Source organism: Coregonus clupeaformis, chromosome 29, assembly GCF_020615455.1.
Source record: "Coregonus clupeaformis isolate EN_2021a chromosome 29, ASM2061545v1, whole genome shotgun sequence".
NCBI lineage: Eukaryota > Metazoa > Chordata > Actinopteri > Salmoniformes > Salmonidae > Coregonus > Coregonus clupeaformis.
The window spans coordinates 35644994-35665405 of record NC_059220.1 but is presented as its reverse complement, the minus strand read 5'-3'; the positions used below and the strand labels follow the sequence as shown (position 1 = coordinate 35665405).

Here is a 20412-nt window from a genome sequence, read left to right as displayed (position 1 = left end):
TGAACAGCTATTTGACATCCTTTTGTAAGGGTGAGTGTGGGCGCATGTTTATGTGTGTGCTCAGATGATCTGCCAAAAGGATGATCTATTCGTGTGTATATGTATATACAGTGCTATGAAAAAGTATTTGCCCCCTTTCTAATTTTCTCTACTTTTGCATATTTGTGATACTGAATGTTATCAGATCTTCAACCAAAACCTAATATTAGATAAAGGGAACATAAGTGAACAAATAACACAACAATTACATATTTATTTCATAAACAAAGTTATGCAACACCCAATTCCCCTGTGTGAAAAGGTAATTGCCCCCTTACACTCAATAACTGGTTGTGCCACCTTTAGCTGCAATGACTCCAACCAAATGCTTCCTGTAGTTGTTGATCAGTCTCTCACGTCGCTGTGGAGGAATTTTGGCCCACTCTTCTATGCAGAACTGCATTAACTCAGTGACGTGTGGGTTTTCAAGCATGAATTGCTAGTTTCAAGTCCTGCCACAACATCTCAATTGGGATTAGGTCTGGACTTTGACTAGGCCATTCCAAAACTTCTAATTTGTTGCTTTTTAGCAATTTTCATGTAGACTTGATTGTGTGTTTTGGATCAGTGTCTTGCTGCATGACCCAGCTGCGCTTCAGCTTCAGCTCACAGACGGATGGTCTGACATTCTCCTGTAGAATTCTCTGATACAGAGCAGAATTCATGGTTCCTTCTATTAAGGCAAGTCGTCCAGGTCCTGAGGCAGCAAAGCATCCCCAAACCATCACACCACCACCACCATGCTTGACCTTTAGCTAACTAAACAATAGCAATAGCGAACAGACGCGAACTGGCTGAGTCGATTCAGTGGCTAGCTTTGCACTTGGCTGGCTAACAGTAGCTGCTAGGGGTAAATTATAACCTACAGTTGTGTTTTGTTTTTACTTACTGTTAACCAGAGTCGTTCAAGGGAATTCGGGACATGGGTGACTAGTTAACGTTAGCTTGGCTCTCTCTGTGTGTTCGTGCCGTGGGAGGATTATTATAATAAAAATAAAAATTGCAGAGAGCAATTGCTAGCTAGTATGCTAACTATTCTAGCTAACTAACTGGCTGAATAAGTTGACGACGGACTCGCTCAAGCTGTCGGGACTAACCCAGAACTTTACACAACGTTAGACACGGACACGAATGATCTGCTTGGCGTGTTGACACACCGGTGGTTTGTCGTGGCCGAGTATTGGTGCTAAACCGTGTTGTTGGAGGCTGGCATGCTAATTGGCTGTGGCGTCATAGGATTCGGTGCCCTGGACGGTTTTCACGGAAGAATACTGTACCAAGTTAGCTAGCTGAATAAACTAAGTTAGTCTATTCCTAGAAAACATTGAACCGCTGTAGTTTACAACAATTATAGTTTCTGAGGTGGAAGTTGGGAGAGTTATATTTGGGTGTTTCAGTGAAACGTAAGTGAGGGAGGCCCCGCTCTCTCGCTTTCCCAGATGTTTAGTTTATTTCATTCCGATCTCTGGAATTGCCGTTCTGAGGCCAACAAGGCAGAGTTCATCTCAGCCTATGCTACCCTCCAGTCCCTCGACTTCTTGGCGCTGACGGAAACATGGATTACCACAGAAAACACTGCTACTCCTACTGCTCTCTCCTCGTTTGCCAAAAAGCACATGGACAGATGATTCAAAAGTATAACTTTTTGGACGACATGGTTCTAGTAATGCCTGGCGAAAACCAAACACTGCATTCCTACAGTAAGAACATCATACCAAAGGTCAAGCATGGTGGTGGTGGTGTGATGGTTTGGGGATGCTTTGCTGCCTCAGGACCTGGACGACTTGCCTTAATAGAAGGAACCATGAATTCTGCTCTGCTACTTTTTCATAGCACTGTACTCTTGAATATACTGTTGAAAATGAGATGGTGCATCTCAAGAGATTTCATCCTGCAACATTTCTAATAAATAAATAAACGTGTATGTACTGTGCAGTGTATTTTAGTGACTGCCGTGTGTGTTTTGTGTCCTCAGTGGAGTTTGAGCAGTTGGATCTGGTGTCTTTGCAGTCGGTCAGGCAATTCATCCAGACCTTCAAGAGGCGGGGCCTACTGCTGCACATCCTAGTCAACAATGGTGAATGACACTCACATTCACACACACACACACACACACACATAAACACACACATAAACACAACACACCTCTCCTTATATCTCCCCACTCCCACTTTTCTCAACATCTTTCTCTCCCATTGCTTTCTCTCTTTAGACATTGTTATTCGTCCCATGCTGCATACTGCCAGAGTAAGCTGGCACTGCTGTTATTTTCGTCCCACCTGCAACAGAGGCTGAATAGAAGAGGGTTCCCAGTGAGCTCATGTTCAGTGGACCCTGGTATGGTCGGCACGTCGCTATAGTGAAATCACTATAGGCAGTTGCCTCAGTAAATGACCTTTGGGAAGCCTCTGCCCTGCAACTACAAATGCAAAATTAATCACAGGCTCCTCAACGCTATCACCACACACACACACACACACACACACACACACACACACACACACACACACACACACTGTTTACCAGTTTGCACTCAGTCTCATGTAGAAATAGGTTAAAAAGTCACGTTGTTGTAGAAAAACTGTAGGCTTTTGGTGTGAGTCTGCATACAGTGCCTTGCAAAAGTATTCATCCCCCTTGGCATTTTTCCTATTTTGTTGCATTACAACCTGTCATTTTAATGGATTTTTATTTGGATTTCATGTAATGGACATACACAAAATAGTCAAAATTGGTGAAGTGAAATGAAAAAAATAACTTGTTTAAAATAATTATAAAAGTGCTGCATGCATATGTATTCACCCCCTTTGCTATGAAGCCCATAAATAAGATCTGGTGAAACCAATTACCTTCAGAAGTCACATAATTAGTTAAATAAAGTCCACCTGTGTGCAATCTAAGTGTTACATGATCTGTCACATGATCTCAGTATTTATACACCTGTTCCGAAAGGCCCCAGAGTCTGCAACACCACTAAGCAAGGGGCACCACCAAGCAAGTGGCACCATGAAGACCAAGGAGCTCACCAAACAGGTCAGGGACAAAATTGTGGAGAAGTAAAGATCAGGGTTGGGTTATAAAAAAATATCTGAAAATTTGAACATCCCACGGAGCACCATTACATCCATTATTAAAAAATTGAAAGAATATGGCACCACAACAAACCTGCCAAGAGAGGGCCGCCCACCAAAAATCATGGACTAGGAAAGGAGGGCATTAATCAGAGGCAACAAAGAGACCAAAGATAACCCTGAAGGAGCTGCAAAGCTCCACAGCGGAGATTGGAGTATCTGTCCATAGGACCACTAAGCCGTACACTCCACAGAGCTGGGCTTTATGGAAGAGTGGCCAGAAAAAAGCCATTGCTTAAAGAAAAAATGAGCAAACACATTTGGTGTTCGCCAAAAGCCATGTGGGAGACTCCCCAAACATACAGTGGGGAAAAAAAGTATTTAGTCAGCCACCAATTGTGCAAGTTCTCCCACTTAAAAAGATGAGAGAGGCCTGTCATTTTCATCATAGGTACACGTCAACAGACAAAATGAGAAAAAAAAATCCAGAAAATCACATTGTAGGATTTTTTATGAATTTATTTGCAAATTATGGTGGAAAATAAGTATTTGGTCAATAACAAAAGTTTCTCAATACTTTGTTATATACCCTTTGTTGGCAATGACACAGGTCAAACGTTTTCTGTAAGTCTTCAAAAGTTTTTCACACACTGTTGCTGGTATTTTGGCCCATTCCTCCATGCAGATCTCCTCTAGAGCAGTGATGTTTTGGGGCTGTCGCTGGGCAACACAGACTTTCAACTCCCTCCAAAGATTTTCTATGGGGTTGAGATCTGGAGACTGGCTAGGCCACTCCAGGACCTTGAAATGCTTCTTACGAAGCCACTCCTTCGTTGCCCGGGCGGTGTGTTTGGGATCATTGTCATGCTGAAAGACCCAGCCACGTTTCATCTTCAATGCCCTTGCTGATGGAAGGAGGTTTTCACTCAAAATCTCACGATACATGGCCCCATTCATTCTTTCCTTTACACGGATCAGTCGTCCTGGTCCCTTTGCAGAAAAACAGCCCCAAAGCATGATGTTTCCACCCCCATGCTTCACAGTAGGTATGGTGTTCTTTGGATGCAACTCAGCATTCTTTGTCCTCCAAACACGACGAGTTGAGTTTTTACCAAAAAGTTCTATTTTGGTTTCATCTGACCATATGACATTCTCCCAATCCTCTTCTGGATCATCCAAATGCACTCTAGCAAACTTCAGACGGGCCCGGACATGTACTGGCTTAAGCAGGGGGACACGTCTGGCACTGCAGGATTTGAGTCCCTGGCGGCGTAGTGTGTTACTGATGGTAGGCTTTGTTACTTTGGTCCCAGCTCTCTGCAGGTCATTCACTAGGTCCCCCCGTGTGGTTCTGGGATTTTTGCTCACCGTTCTTGTGATCATTTTGACCCCACGGGGTGAGATCTTGCGTGGAGCCCCAGATCGAGGGAGATTATCAGTGGTCTTGTATGTCTTCCATTTCCTAATAATTGCTCCCACAGTTGATTTCTTCAAACCAAGCTGCTTACCTATTGCAGATTCAGTCTTCCCAGCCTGGTGCAGGTCTACAATTTTGTTTCTGGTGTCCTTTGACAGCTCTTTGGTCTTGGCCATAGTGGAGTTTGGAGTGTGACTGTTTGAGGTTGTGGACAGGTGTCTTTTATACTGATAACAAGTTCAAACATGTGCCATTAATACAGGTAACGAGTGGAGGACAGAGGAGCCTCTTAAAGAAGAAGTTACACGTCTGTGAGAGTCAGAAATCTTGCTTGTTTGTAGGTGACCAAATACTTATTTTCCACCATAATTTGCAAATAAATTCATTAAAAATCCTACAATGTGATTTTCTGGAGAAAAAAATTCTCAATTTGTCTGTCATAGTTGACGTGTACCTATGATGAAAATTACAGGCCTCTCTCATCTTTTTAAGTGGGAGAACATGCACAATTGGTGGCTGACTAAATACTTTTTTTCCCCACTGTATGGAAGAAGGTACTCTGGTCAGATGAGACTAAAATAAAGCTTTTTGGCCATCAAGGAAAACGCTATTTCTGGCGCAAACCCAACACCTCTCATCACCCCGAGAACACCATGTTTTTCATCAGCAGGGACTGGGAAACTGGTCAGAATTGAAGAAATTATGGATGCCGCTAAATACAGGGAAATTCTTGAGGGAAACCTGTTTCAGTCTTCCAGAGATTTGAGACTGGGACAGAGGTTCCCCTTCCAGCAGGACAATGACCCTAAGCATAGCGCTAAAGCAACACTTGAGTGGTTTAAGGGGAAACATTTAAATGTTTTGGAATGACCTAGTCAAAGCCCAGACCTCAATCCAATTGAGAATCTGTGGTTTGACTTAAAGATTGCTGTACACCAGCGGAACCCATCCAACTTGAAGGAGCTGGAGTAGTTTTGCCTTGAAGAATGGGCAAAAATCCCAGTGGCTAGATATGCCAAGCTTATAGAGACATACCCCAAGAGACTTGTAGCTGTAATTGCTGCAATAGGCGGCTCTACAAAGTATTGACTTTGGGGGGGGGGGGGGGTGAATAGTTATGCACGCTCAAGTTTTCAGTTTTTTGGTCTTATTTCTTGTTTGTTTCACAAGAAAAAATATTTTGCATCTTCAAAGTGGTAGGCATGTTGTGTAAATCAAATGATACAAACCCCCAAAAAATCCATTTTATTTACAGGTTGTAAGACAACAAAATAGGAAAAAATGCCAAGGGGGGTGAATACTTTCGCAAGCCACTGTATCTAGCTGTATATTTATGCCAGTGAAGCTCTGCTGGTTGTGTGTGTTTGTATAACAGCCTCTCTGTGTGTAACATTCGAACAGTGTTTTTTTTGTATCCCCAGAGCCTGTCCCAGGGAGCGTCCATGGTCCTCTACACTGCTCTGTCTCCATCTCTGGAGTGGGGGAGAGGAGGCTACTGGAGCAATGGACGCACAGATATAACCTCAACAAACACCTACAACCCCCAGCTCCAGCTCGGCCTCTGGGACTGCAGCTGTAGACTAGTGGGTTTGCAGGATCAGCACCAACCATGACCCCAGACCTCTAACCTCTGAGCGCTTACTCCATGACCCTGACCCCAACACTGTATGGCTGAGACCCAACACTTCATCTGTCATCCTGGCGTTATCTTTGTTTTCACAATCTCCTCACCGCCAGATTGTGATTGGTTAAAGACTGATGACCAAGGCTGGACTGTGATTGGTTAGTGAAGCGGTAAGGCCTGTTGCAAACCAACTTTCTCCCTCTGTTACTGTGAGCCCACACACACACACAAACTGTGTTAGGAGGGTTTATAGTGCTGTTGTGAGTGTATGTAGCACTGCTATGAGTGTTCAAAGTGACCTCTTGAAAATGTATAGCAACCTTATGACTGTTGGTACACAGATCAGAACTTCCAGAACAGAAAGAACCTTCCCTCCATGGGAAAACTTTATTTTATCATAAACAAGTGTCATCAGTGTGTGTGTCTGTACTAGTTATCATTGTGTGTGTGTGATTTTGTCAGTAGCATCCAGGAGCATCCTGTGTCTGTGAAACATATCCTGATCCCTGCCTGAGTGGATGGTCCAGGACCAAGGAACTAGCCAGCATGGTTGTCCCCTGTAGCTCAGTTGGTAGAGCATGGCGCTTGCAACGCCAGGGTTGTGGGTTCGTTTCCCACGGGGGGCCAGTATGAAAATGTATGCACTCACTAACTGTAAGTCGCTCTGGATAAGAGCGTCTGCTAAATGACAAAAACATTTTTTATTTTTTTTTCAATGTAAATCACAGCCTGAAACTGATATTTTCAGTTATTGCGAAATCAAGCAAAAGTTATTTTGTGGAATTCTCCCCAACGCTGTGGGTTACTTCCCCAGGGAGCAGATATCATCTGAGAGAATGAATGCCTTTAGATTGTGTCCCACCTGCCTGCCTGCCAGACACACACTCCTGTTTCATGGTATTTGTCAGTCTTTGTTACTGTTAGAGGTGAGTGGTGGTTTATCAATACATACATATCACCTCTCTCAACATGTCCTGTTGCTGTGTGTGTTTCTGGATAGTGTATGTATGTGTGTGTGTCTTTGAGTGTGCGCTGTTTGTGTGTTTCTTACAGTCATTGGTTTGTATGCATCAATAAAAAGGCTGTACAACTGAAACCAATACTGATGAATGTGGCAGTTAGAGCGGGAGAGAAAGACAGTGAGGAAAAGGAGAGACAGAGCGAGAGAGCTTCTTCCTCTGTGGTGTTTCATCTTCTCTCTGCTGCTACCTCGTTTTCCCTTGCTCCCAGTGCATTGTGGGAGGTAGATTTCCCAGTGGAAATGATGCAAAATTAAGACAAAGACAAACACACACACAAACATAACCAACTGTGCATCCAATCACAGACTTATCTAAACAATCAACTCACACTCATGGCCAGGGGCAGACTGGGACCATAAATTGGCTCTGGCATTTAAAACACAATGGCCCATTTTTATTAATTGAGGCCCCCATTATTATCCAGATAATGATCATTTTGCCCAAAAAACCCAAGTTAGACAGGCCCAATGTGCTGAAACTGGACCAGTCAGTCCGCCCCTGCTCATGGCCCAACCATACCCACTGTGATTTATCTACTAACAGTGCTCTGATTTACAGGCTTATATCAAACTAACTTCCTTTATATGACACACACATTCCCACAGAGACTAGTATATCAGGACAGGGGATACCTACAGACTGTGTGTAACCTTCCTTTAGTTTATCCTCCTAGGGGCTGATTCCGACATAGGAAATGTACGCCTTTCTTACGCACGCTTTTCAGACTTACCTTATGAAGGGCTTTGCAGGCGTGGTTCCCTTGCGCATGCTGAATAAATATAATTCAACTGCTGGAAACCCTCTCACTTGCTGGCCAACAGAATTTATCGTGGAGTTTTCATTCAGTAGAGTTTTCAGTACATTTATCTAAAGCCATCCTTTTAAATTTGGTGTACCTTTTCATTCGAATTTTCTCGACAGACTCACTAGAATATGTGGAGAGAATGGTTCAGTATATTAGGGATCAATGAAAGAAAGCCATGAAGGCCTAAATGCATTCATCTCATTTTCAGCACCAATTTAGTATTTATGAATACTAAAATAACATTTGGAGAGCCTTTACGCACTAAATATATTGGCGAATAAAAAATTCAGTGTTTTGATTCATCCTTAAAATTGCCATATATTTAATTGTTCAATCCATGAAATATTGGAAGATGAGAAAAGTGTACAATAGAGGTTGACCAGTAGTCCTATAAATCTACCCTAATAATCCTCACTAATCATGGAACTTTGACGAAAACAGTCCAGTCGTCGTGAACCGTGCGCCATTCTCCAGGTTTAAACTGATATGGTCTGTGTTCCATAACAATTTAAATAGCTAAATGTCCCAAGTTATTGCACAACTTATAATACGTTAGCCTAATATGATCCACTATTGCTAGTGACCCTCAGGAACAACCACACAAACGTGACAGAGGAAAGAAAGGTAAACTAACGATGTAATGGAATGAAGCAAAATGTAAGGAAGTGAAAGTTATAAATGTATGTGGGTATAACTGACGGTGGCTACCGATAGTGGCTAATATTTAACACGATACAAATTGTTAAAAAAATACATTGAAAAGTCTGGGCATATAATGAAAACTCTAGAAATCATAAATCATTTTGCCGCTATACTGGCATTTGCACATGGCTACAGAAGCCTATAACTTGGGTATCCACATTTCATCCTTGCAAGTTATAAGGGCAGCATTTCATAAACTTCAGTGTGGAAAAGGCGATATGTTGATATGCTTCAGTTTGCTGCCATATGACTGGTTTCACATGTGTTTTCAGCGATCATAAGGTAAAATAGATCTATAACAATTGTCATTTATATTTACAATCCACTTATCGAAACGGCTTACTCATTTACCTAGCTCTTATCAATAGTTCTTAATAATTTTTTATTATATTGCATGGATAATGGTGTTATTTCTATTGGAAAAAAGAAAGTAGATGTTGTTCCACTTGGAACCGGCAGGTTGGTCGACCTTAATAATCGTTTCATCGCTCGTATAGGTGGTGGAATTATGAGGGAATGAAGTCAAGAATACGACGTATCTGTAGACACACCTCCGCTCCGCCCCACTTTCATTTATTTGATCTCCATCCCAAAGGACTAGTGGGTGAATAGCATGATATTTTAATGCTTAAGTTCAAGGTCAGAATAGTCGTGTAGATAAAAGTGCATGAAAAGGGAATAAGGTTCCATTTATGCAGCGCTTAACTTGGGATAAACTAAGGTTATCTGCTGTATAGGGTCCACAGACCTCATTGAGCCAACATAGAGTACTTTGCAATAGGGTGCCATTTTGTACACAGCCCATATAATAACCCTTAGTGTTTGTATTAAATGGTTCTGTCCCAGTCAGACGGGAAAACACACTGGGCTCAACTCAATCAAACACACATTGCAGTATCTAGCCTACACAGTAGCTCTACATTCCATGGTCAGGTGAAATCAAATCACAGAATGGTTTTGGTTCCTGAAAACATACCTTTACTCTCTTTTTTTTTTTTTTTTTTTTTCATTTATCAGACACTCTTATCCAGAGTGACTTACAGTTAGTGAGTGCATACATTATTTGTATTTTACATACTGGCCCCCCATGGGAATGAAACCCACAACCCTGGTGTTGCAAACGCCATGCTCTACCAACTGAGCTACATCCCTGCCGGCCATTCCCTCCCCTAACCTGGACGACGCTGGGCCAATTGTGCACCGCCCCATGGTTCTCCCGGTTGCGGCCTGCTACGACAGAGCCTGGATTCGAACCAGGATGCACAATTGGCCCAGCGTCTAGTGGCACAGCCTTAGACCACTGCACCACTCGGGAGATAGATGTAGATAATTCCAGATTTCAGAATAAGAAGCATGTGTTTGCAGTAGTTTGTAAACAAAGACACTATATGAACATCGCCATGACGTGTTTGATTGAATTCCAGACTGTCGACATACAGAGAGGGCTACAGGAGAATGGACAAGATACAGATCATATTGATTTAAAATTTGCAAAATATATTTTGGTTGAAAATTAATATTTTGCTTTGCTGTGCCTGAACTCCCTCAGATGTAGAATTTGACTGTGAATCTCCATGTAATTGAATTGTGGTAAAACTGTGAACTGTCTTGTCTTGTTATTGTCATGTTTCTGTATAAACCTTTGATAAATGGGGGTGGTCTGCTGTTTGTGTAATATGAAGACATCTAGCCCTTAAACCTGGAGGAGAAAGACTTCTGTTCACTATGAAGACTGTGTCATATGGAGATTCTGGTTAGTGTGAATATGGAGGTCAGTGTTTGCCAATATGAAGAGTATTTTTATGTTGTTGTAACGTTCTCCACCTCCTTCTTTTCTACCACCCAAAGCCTCAATAAACATATCATTGTGCCACTCCACTGTTAAGCATGCTCTTTACTGCTGTGTGTGTGTCAGAATGTCTGATGTTCACCTTGAGAGACATCTATTCAATCCGTATTGCGGAAGTTCAACGTTACAGCGTGATTTATATTTAAAGGCAATGTTCCCGCGTTAGCGGAGACTGAATTCATAGTAAATGCTGTATACAGATGTAGGATCATAATTTGAGCCAGTTTTCTACAGCAGGAAAATAATCCTGCAGCAACAGAAAATGTGAATGATTATGTGGATTATAATTAATGGCCATTTTTTGTAGGGGTTGATAAATGTTTCATTAGGGCAAATCAAGTCTGACATTTTAAAGAGAAAATTAAAAACTTTGGAAGCCTTTTAAAACTTTGAATACACAACAAGTTTGCATTTCCTGATGTGCAGGACAATCCTCAGCAACAAAGGTGATCAAATTAAGATCCTACATCTGTATGTCGGCACATTTGGAAATTATCTTTACATTTCTGTAACGCTTCAGCAACAGACAGCGTCTGAACTCTGGATCCTTCACTGCACCACACACACCCTCTTAGGACCATACTGAGAGTTACATCAGTCACACTGTATTCACACACACACAGTGAGATCTCTCACTGACGTTAGGATATTGAGAGCTGTTAGTTAGCTATTCATCATAGTTAGTCTCCTGAGTCCTGTGTGGCTCTCATACCAGAGTATTGGCAGCATCCATTACCCTGCCCTCAGACACACACACAGTCATTACCCTGCCCTCAGACACACAGTGATTACCTTTCCCCTGTGTAATTAACAACCATCTCCCCTCTGCCGTCAACAATACCTAATGCCTCATTCAGAATCACTCAATGACACAGACTGCTGGTGTGTGTGTTGGCAGCAGAGGAGGGAAGAAGCTAAAAGTCGTAGAGGACATCAGTGACATGAGCAGCCACACACACACACACAATCCTGCTCCCTCCTGCTATGAGTCATCTCTCTCCCATTTGAGCTGCCTCCTCCAAATGCTCCAATTAGACAACAAATATGAAGAACATCAGAATAAAATGGAAGACGAGAATAACAAAACAAGAAAGCATATGAGTGTGAAGGAACAGCACACAGCAGGAAGTCACTTTTTGAATCATTCATTCAGTAATTGATCGTTTCATTCGCTGATTCATCTTAATGTATTTTTGTCCTAGCAGAAATGTTCTAGAAATACTAACAATCACAGCTTACATTTCAGATGGTAATTTCAGGTTTATATGATAATTTCAGGTCACACAGAGTGTGTGTGTGTGCGCATGTGCGTGTGGAGGGATGATATCAGGCATCGCTATTCCGCCTTGGTATTGGAAGACAGATCATTTGTCTTATTTATAAGGCTCACACGCTCACAAACACACACACACACACACCCTCAGCCCTCTCTCACAGGCACAACAGCTCCTCCTCTGCCCACTCATTCCTGCTGCGTCATACCTCCATCCTCTCCTCCAGCTTCTCCTCTCTACATTCCTTCCATACTCTCTTTCAAGTACTCATCCCGACATTCTCTCTATCCTGTGTGTACTCGTGTGTGTGTGTGTGTGTGCGTGTGTGTGTGCGTGTGTGCGTTTGTACTCGTGTGTGTGTGGGTGGGTGTATGTGCCAGGCGTGAACTAGGCTTTAGAATGTCTTTAAGACCTGCTGAAATGACTCCTTCTGATCTGAGCTTTTAATCATCTCTATCAATGACGCGCACACACACACACACCTGTATAAGAGTGCTACTGTACCATGAGAAAACACTAGAGAAAAGGCTGAGGAGGAGCTGACGTGACAGAGATCTAAAGGCTGAGGAGGAGCTGACGTGACAGAGATCTAAAGTCTGAGGAGGAGCTGACATGACAGAGATCTAAAGGCTGAGGAGGAGCTGACATGACAGAGATCTAAAGGCTGAGGAGGAGCTGACGTGACAGAGATCTAAAGGCTAAGGAGGAGCTGACGTGACAGAGATCTAAAGGCTAAGGAGGAGCTGACGTGACAGAGATCTAAAGGCTGAGGAGGAGCTGACGTGACAGAGATCTAAAGGCTAAGGAGGAGCTGACGTGACAGATATCTAAAGGCTGAGAATCTCCAGCTCTGTGAGATCACAGTTAAGACCAGAAGAAAGTCTATCTGACTTTATCCCTCCCCACCACTTCCCTTCTACAGATTTAAGACTTATACATCTAGCTATCTATATTCAGACTGCTGGCAGCGGGAAATACCTGCACAGCCTCTAAAACACATCAGTGAGCAAAACCATCCTCTCTACACAGGCACAAATACTACTAACAAACACACACCTGCCCTGCCTCCTTCCTTTCATCCACAACAGCGTCAAGACTCTCCATTTCAGATGTAATGGAGAGGCACTCCTCCTGAGAGAGGGAGGTGGGGAGTCAGAGATACAGTACCAGTCAAAAGTGTGGACACACCTACTCATTCAAGGGTTTTTCTTTATTTTTACTATTTTCCACATTGTATAATAATAGTGAAGACATCATTTGTTTTTCAACAGGACAATGACCCAACACACCTCCAGGCTGTGTAAGGGCTATTTTACCAAGACGGAGTGTGATGGAATGCTGCATCAGATGATCTGGCCTCCAGAATCCCCCTGACCTCAACCCAATTGAGATGGTTTGGGATGAGTCGGACTGCAGCGTTAAGGAGCAGCAGCCAACAAGTGCTCAGCATATGTGGGAACTCCTTCAAGACTGTTGGAAAAGCATTCTAGGTGAAGCTGGTTGAGAGAATGCCAAGAGTGTGCGAAGCTGTCATCAAGGCAAAGGGTGGTGATTTTAAGAATGTAACACTTTTTTGGTTACTACATGATTCCATATGTGTTATTTCATAGTTTTGATGTCTTCACTATCATTCTACAATGTAAAAAATAGTACAAATAAAGAAAAACCCTTGAATGAGTAGGTATGTCCAAACTTTTGACTGATAGTGTATGTAATGGGTCTGTAGTGGAGTGGGGGGATGAGGGTCATATATGAGAGTGTCACGGTTCAGACAGACGACAAGAGGACCACAATTGCGTCACACCAGAAAGTTTATTTAAACTTAAGGGGAAAGGGATGTAGGGAGTGAGTGAAGGCTCCAGGGGTTATCCCGTCCGATGTGCTGGGTCTGTGCCTTCCCCCAGTGGCAGCGATGCGTCCGATGACGCCGGTGGTTGGTGGTCCAGAAGTCCTGGGGGGGGAGGAAACACAGACACAACGGGGCGGATGAAAACAGGCAGAAGTACAGTTCAAGGGAAATCCAAAATACGTAGTAGCAAGGCAGAAGGCTGGTCAGAGTTACCGGGATTGAAGAGTAGTCAGGAGTCGTAATGGCAGAAGCAGGTCTGGATCTCCTGAGGCAGAAGAGTATCCAAAAAACAGGCAGGTCCGGGGTCACAAACCCAGGGTGAGCCAGAAGCGCGAGCAAACAGGTTCCGGGTGTGAGCTTTGCAGACGATCTGACCAAGGAGAGCTGAAAGACAGGGCTATAAATACTGGGAGAGGTTAGTGGGTAATGCAGCGCAGCTGGCAGAGTAATTAGAGCCGAGCAGAGCAGGGACAGGTGGAGCTAGTTAGGCTGAGTAGAGAGAGAGTGGTGAGCAGAGTGGAAACAACTTAAGGTGGTAACCCAGTGGAGTGAGAGGGCTCATGACAGAACCCCCCCCCCCAAGGGACGGCCCCAGAAGTCCCAAGAGCAACACCACGCCGGGCGGGAGGAGGGGAGCCGGAGGAGGGCTAGAACTCCTCCGAACGGTCCGAGCGAACGTCCTCATCCTCGGAGGAAGCCGGAGGCCCGTGGTCGGGAGATGGGACAGGTCCCGAGACAGGATCAGGCACAGGACAGGAAGCCGAGCGGGCAGGACGGTTAGGGATCCCTCTGGGGCGGCCCCTACGGATTGCAGGTTGATCAGGATGCCGTTGGTGGAAAGCGGTGATGAGAGTCCTATCCACAATCCGACTAGCTGGCACCCAGGTCCTTTCCTCAGGTCCATAGCCCTCCCAGTCAATGAGGTACTGGAGACCCCTACCCCTCCGTCTGGACCGAAGCAGGCGGCGGACGGTGCAAACCAGACCACCATCGACGAGCCGTGGAGGAGGAGGACAAGGCGCAGCAGGGACCAGCGGACTCCTGGGCACAGGCAGGGGCTGCAGCAATCCGGCTGGGGGCTGGCAGAACGACTTGTGTTGGTTGCAGATGGGGCAGGCTTGGACGAATTCCCGTACATCCTTCCTCAGAGAGGGCCACCAGAACCTCTGGGCGAGCAGGTTGTAAGTGCGGGTGGAGCCAGGGTGACAAGCTAGGCGGGAGTCATGTCCCCACTGAACGACCTGGGACCTCAGGTCTTCGGGGGACAAAAAGGCGGTCAGCTGGGCAAGTGCTGGGACCTGGCTGGTTACGGAGAGCCTCCAGCACCTGTTCCTCAACAGCCCAGGTCAGAGCTGCAACGATGCAGGGACTTGGCAGAATCGACACAGGGTCCTTGGAGGGGTCAGGAGCGGAGTTAGTAGGTACTGGCCGAGGGGGGTAGTGCGGCGGCAAGCAGGCAGGTTCGGTGGCAGTCCTCTCCCCACTCCCTGATCACCCCGGTCACCCAGTCGAGCTGAGGGTTGTGCCGGGCGGAGCCATGGGTAACCCAGGATGAGGGGTTGGCCTGGAGAGGGGAGCAGGTGAAACTGGATAGTTTCTTGATGGTTTCCGGACAGACCCATCGAGACCGGGGCCGTGACATGAGTGACCGATCCGAGTAAGTGTCCGTCCAGTGCCCGGGCAGGAATAGGAGGTGTCAAACGGAGGTTCTCCAGTCCCAGTTGGCGTGCCAGCTTGATGTCCATTATGTTGGCTTCGGCGCCAGAATCCACCAGAGCAGCCAGGGTGTGAGTTGAGTCAGGGAGGCGGAGGTGAACTTGCAGCAGGGGTTTGCGGTCGGAGGACTGGATGGTCATTGAACTCAACCGGACTCCCCCTATGCCCGGTGAGCTTCGGCCCTTTAAAGGGCAGGTTACCACACGATGTCCATCACCTCCACAATAGAGGCAGAGGTTTGAGGTGAAGCGTCGCTGGCGCTCTGCAGGAGTGAGAGAGGCTCGCCCAATCTCCATAGGCTCAGACTGATCAAGCTGACCTGGGTGAGTGGCAGTAGATGACAGGAGCCCAGTCGGATCTCTCCGAATGCCGGTAGTAGGTGGACCTTGGCGCCCCCTCCCACGACGACGGGTCTGTATCCTACTGTCGATCCTGACAGTCAGTGCGATGGCTTCATCAAGAGTGGAAGGCAGTTCATGGGAGACCAACTCGTCCTTGATATAGTCAGCCAAACTATGGAAGAACGCGTCCACCAACGATGGTGTGTTCCAAGAACTTCGTCTAGCCAGGGTTCGGAAGTCGATGGAATGGTCTGCGACTGTACGTCTGCCTTGTCGAATACTGAACAGTTCACGAGACGCCTCTGCGGTTGGGGAATCCAGGTCAAACACCTTCAGCATCTCCTCAGCAAACAGGTCGAAGGTTGCACATGCGGGGGTTTGACGTTCGAACTCTGCTGTTCCCCAGAGTCGAGCTCGGCCCGTCAGGTGAGTGATGGCATACCCAACTTTAGCCCCCTCCGTGGCGAAGGTCCTTGGCTGCAAGGAGAACTGAAGTCGGCAGCTAGTCAGGAATGGCCGGACCTGGGTTGAATCGCCGTTGAACCGCTCGGGGTTTCCAATCTTGGGTTCCGGAGCAGCGGCTGCAATGACCGGGGCAGGTAACTCGGGGGCAGGGCTGGTGGGCAGACTGGCTGGGGTCAGGTTGGTGAGGAGTTGAATGATCATGGCGAGTTGTTGTTGCTGCTGCTGGGACTGCTGCTGGTGCTGCTGGAACTGCTGATGCTGTTGGTGGCCGACCTGAAGCAGAGAGGAGATGACGCCGCTCATGCGGCCTAGCTCTCTCTCAGTGTGTTCCAGGCGTAGCATGGCGGTGGGTTGCTCAGGCTCTTCGGTTTCCATGTCGGGGGAAGTGTGCGCTGAGTCCATGATGGTCAGATCGTACTGTCACGGTTCAGACAGACGACAAGAGGACCACAATTGCGTCACACCAGAAAGTTTATTTAAACTTAAGGGGAAAGGGATGTAGGGAGTGAGTGAAGGCTCCAGGGGTTATCCCGTCCGATGTGCTGGGTCTGTGCCTTCCCCCAGTGGCAGCGATCGTCCGATGACGCCGGTGGTTGGTGGTCCAGAAGTCCTGGGGGAGGAAACACAGACACAACGGGGCGGATGAAAACAGGCAGAAGTACAGTTCAAGGGAAATCCAAAATACGTAGTAGCAAGGCAGAAGGCTGGTCAGAGTTACCGGGATTGAAGAGTAGTCAGGAGTCGTAATGGCAGAAGCAGGTCTGGATCTCCTGAGGCAGAAGAGTATCCAAAAAACAGGCAGGTCCGGGGTCACAAACCCAGGGTGAGCCAGAAGCGCGAGCAAACAGGTTCCGGGTGTGAGCTTTGCAGACGATCTGACCAAGGAGAGCTGAAAGACAGGGCTATAAATACTGGGAGAGGTTAGTGGGTAATGCAGCGCAGCTGGCAGAGTAATTAGAGCCGAGCAGAGCAGGGACAGGTGGAGCTAGTTAGGCTGAGTAGAGAGAGAGTGGTGAGCAGAGTGGAAACAACTTAAGGTGGTAACCCAGTGGAGTGAGAGGGCTCATGACAGAGAGTCCTCCACTAGCACACATGCACGAGCGCACACACTGACACGCACACTGACACACACACATTCATGCAGCACGTCACATTATCAGCCCCACTGCTAAAGGCCAACATACACACCCACACCAGATTCATCAAACGTTTCTATCTCGGAAAATTGTTTGTTTGTGAACAGTCTATGCAAACAGAGTTCGGGGGAATCTTGCCCTTCAGGTTTCTCGCTACTTACTAGGTTTTCCTGTAGCCTACATCAGGGATTCAGGATGACTGCACCTGATGGTTTCTGACTGTCCACTGTCCTGTGGTTCTGAAAGGACAGATCACAGGATTCTGATCGCCGTTGTCCGTGGTGCTGAATCTCTGATTGCTGTTGATAGTAGCTAGTTTCTTTACTTTAGCGCCTTTCCAAGATGGCTGCCTGTGCCGTTTTGTTTTCTGTTGGACTTCTTATTTTATTTAAAAATCAAGTTTCAATAACCAGCTTGGGTTACTGTTATTTCTCACTTTCCAAGTGTTGTAAGTCTCCAGTTTAAAAAAACAGAAGCCTCCATTACTCCGTGCTCTTCCTGGTAAGTCACTATACATGTCTGCTATATCTGCTGTAATACTGAAGGAATCATCTCTTTCTCACCCAACAGGCATATTTCTCTCTAGACTGCATCCTGTCACTAAAGACAGATACATGTATCAAACACAGCCATGCATGCAGATGAGTGTCAGTCTATAAAGCTATAGATGGTTTAAACAGACAGAATCTGTGTCATCATGACAGTCCTGTGTGATATCTGGCTCTACTGTCCCTCTGCTGTCACTGTGCATCAGTGTTTCTGCTGCTGTCTGACACAGATACACACACACATGCACGCACGCACACACAAATAAAAAACACACTGTTTATGCCACGGGCCTCAGCTCTTTTTAGCCTGCTGGCCACAGGCTGCCACCTTGATGGACGTGAGAGCTGTGTGTGCCCAGCCCCCTGTAATGAGTCAGATCCAGCAGACAGACAGACAGACGAACGGACCCTGGGGAAAGAATGGTTGAACAGAGGCTTAAGAGAAGGAAAGGTTTGTAGAACCGCGTGTGTGTGTATCAGGCTGGAAATAAAAGTGTTTACACTACGACTCTGGCTGGACTGGAGGCTGGAATGACTAATGTTAGCATGAGTGACTAAAGAAGTTGTATGTTTTAACAAGGACAGGATGAGAGGAGAGGAAAGAAGAGGAGAGAGGAGAAGAGAGGAAGACGAGAGAGAAGAGAGGAGAGTGTGTGTGTGCGTACATGCGTGCATGTGTGCTTGTGTGTCAGTGCTCCATGGCCTTTGGGCTCTCAAAGACAAACTGTTGGAATAAAAGGTCTGTCTGATATGAGAGGGAGAGTGTTAACCTGCAGCCAACACAGAGCTGAAATACATCTTACAGTACAGCAGGCTATTCACACCTTCAATGTGTGTGTGTGTGTGTGTGTGTGTGTGCGTCATATGCGCAGCATCACAGTAGGGAAGCGTTTTTCCTGCCTCATTGCCGACAAGACTGAGTACTCACAGATTGTTATTTACCTCAGAGATACATAATGCACAGTCACCCACAATTATTTCTGTTAACTATATACAGTGGGGAGAACAAGTATTTGATACACTGCCGATTTTGCAGGTTTTCATACTTACAAAGTATGTAGAGGTCTGTAATTTTTATCATAGGTACACTTCAACTGTGAGAGATGGAATCTAAAACAAAAATCCAGAAAATCACATTGTATGATTTTTAAGTAATTAATTTGCATTTTATTGCATGACATAAGCATTTGATCACCTACCAACCAGTAAGAATTCCGGCTCTCACAGACCTGTTAGTTTTTCTTTAAGAAGCCCTCTTGTTCTCCACTCATTACCTGTATTAACTGCACCTGTTTGAACTCGTTACCTGTATAAAAGACACCTGTCCACACACTCAATCAAACAGACTCCAACCTCTCCACAATGGCCAAGACCAGAGAGCTGTGTAAGGACATCAGGGATAAAATTGTAGACCTGCACAAGGCTGGGATGGGCTACAGGACAGTAGGCAAGCAGCTTGGTGAGAAGGCAACAACTGTTGGCGCAATTATTAGAAAATGGATGAAGTTCAAGATGACGGTCAATCACCCTCGGTCTGGGGTTCCATGCAAGATCTCACCTCGTGGGGCATCAATGATCATGAGGAAGGTGAGGGATCAGCCCAGAACTACACGGCAGGACCTGGTCAATGACCTGAAGAGAGCTGGGACCACAGTCTCAAAGAAAACCATTAGTGTCACACTACGCCGTCATGGATTAAAATCCTGCAGCACACGCAAGGTCCCCCTGCTCAAGCCAGCGCATGTCCAGGCCCGTCTGAAGTTTGCCAATGACAATCTGGATGATCCAGAGGAGGAATGGGAGAAGGTCATGTGGTCTGATGAGACAAAAATAGAGCTTTTTGGTCTAAACTCCACTCGCTGTGTTTGGAGGAAGAAGAAGGATGAGTACAACCCCAAGAACACCATCCCAACCGTGAAGCATGGAGGTGGAAACATCATTCTTTGGGGATGCTTTTCTGCAAAGAGGACAGGACGACTGCACCGTATTGAGGGGAGGATGGATGGGGCCATGTATCGCGAGATATTGGCCAACAACCTCCTTCCCTCAGTAAGAGCATTGAAGATGGGTCGTGGCTGGGTCTTCCAGCATGACAACGACCCGAAACACACAGCCAGGGCAACTAAGGAGTGGCTCCGTAAGAAGCATCTCAAGATCCTGGAGTGTCCTAGCCAGTCTCCAGACCTGAACCCAATAGAAAATCTTTGGAGGGAGCTGAAAGTCCGTATTGCCCAGCGACAGCCCCGAAACCTGAAGGATCTGGAGAAGGTCTGTATGGAGGAGTGGGCCAAAATCCCTGCTGCAGTGTGTGCAAACCTGGTCAAGACCTACAGGAAACGTATGATCTCTGTAATTGCAAACAAAGGTTTCTGTACCAAATATTAAGTTCTGCTTTTCTGATGTATCAAATACTTATGTCATGCAATAAAATGCAAATGAATTACTTAAAAATCATACAATGTGATTTTCTGGATTTTTGTTTTAGATTCCGTCTCTCACAGTTGAAGTGTACCTATGATAAAAATTACAGACCTCTACATGCTTTGTAAGTAGG

At 45.8% G+C, this 20412-nt stretch overlaps 1 protein-coding gene across 3 annotated transcripts in view; it reads left to right on the top strand.

The window, feature by feature from the left end:
- The window catches only part of LOC121572841 (dehydrogenase/reductase SDR family member on chromosome X-like), a 37432-nt gene extending 30664 nt beyond the window's left edge, over positions 1–6768 (top strand). For 2 of the 3 annotated variants that reach the window (XM_041884875.1, XM_041884873.1), the window contains exons 4-5: positions 2015–2116; positions 5929–6768. In XM_041884875.1, the coding sequence (XP_041740809.1) occupies positions 2015–2116; positions 5929–6140 (314 nt within the window). In that variant the 3' untranslated portion in view covers positions 6141–6768. The remainder of the gene's footprint in view (positions 1–2014; positions 2117–5928) is intronic. The other variant, XM_041884874.1, reaches the window with a different exon arrangement.
- The last annotated feature ends 13644 nt before the right edge of the window (positions 6769–20412 follow it).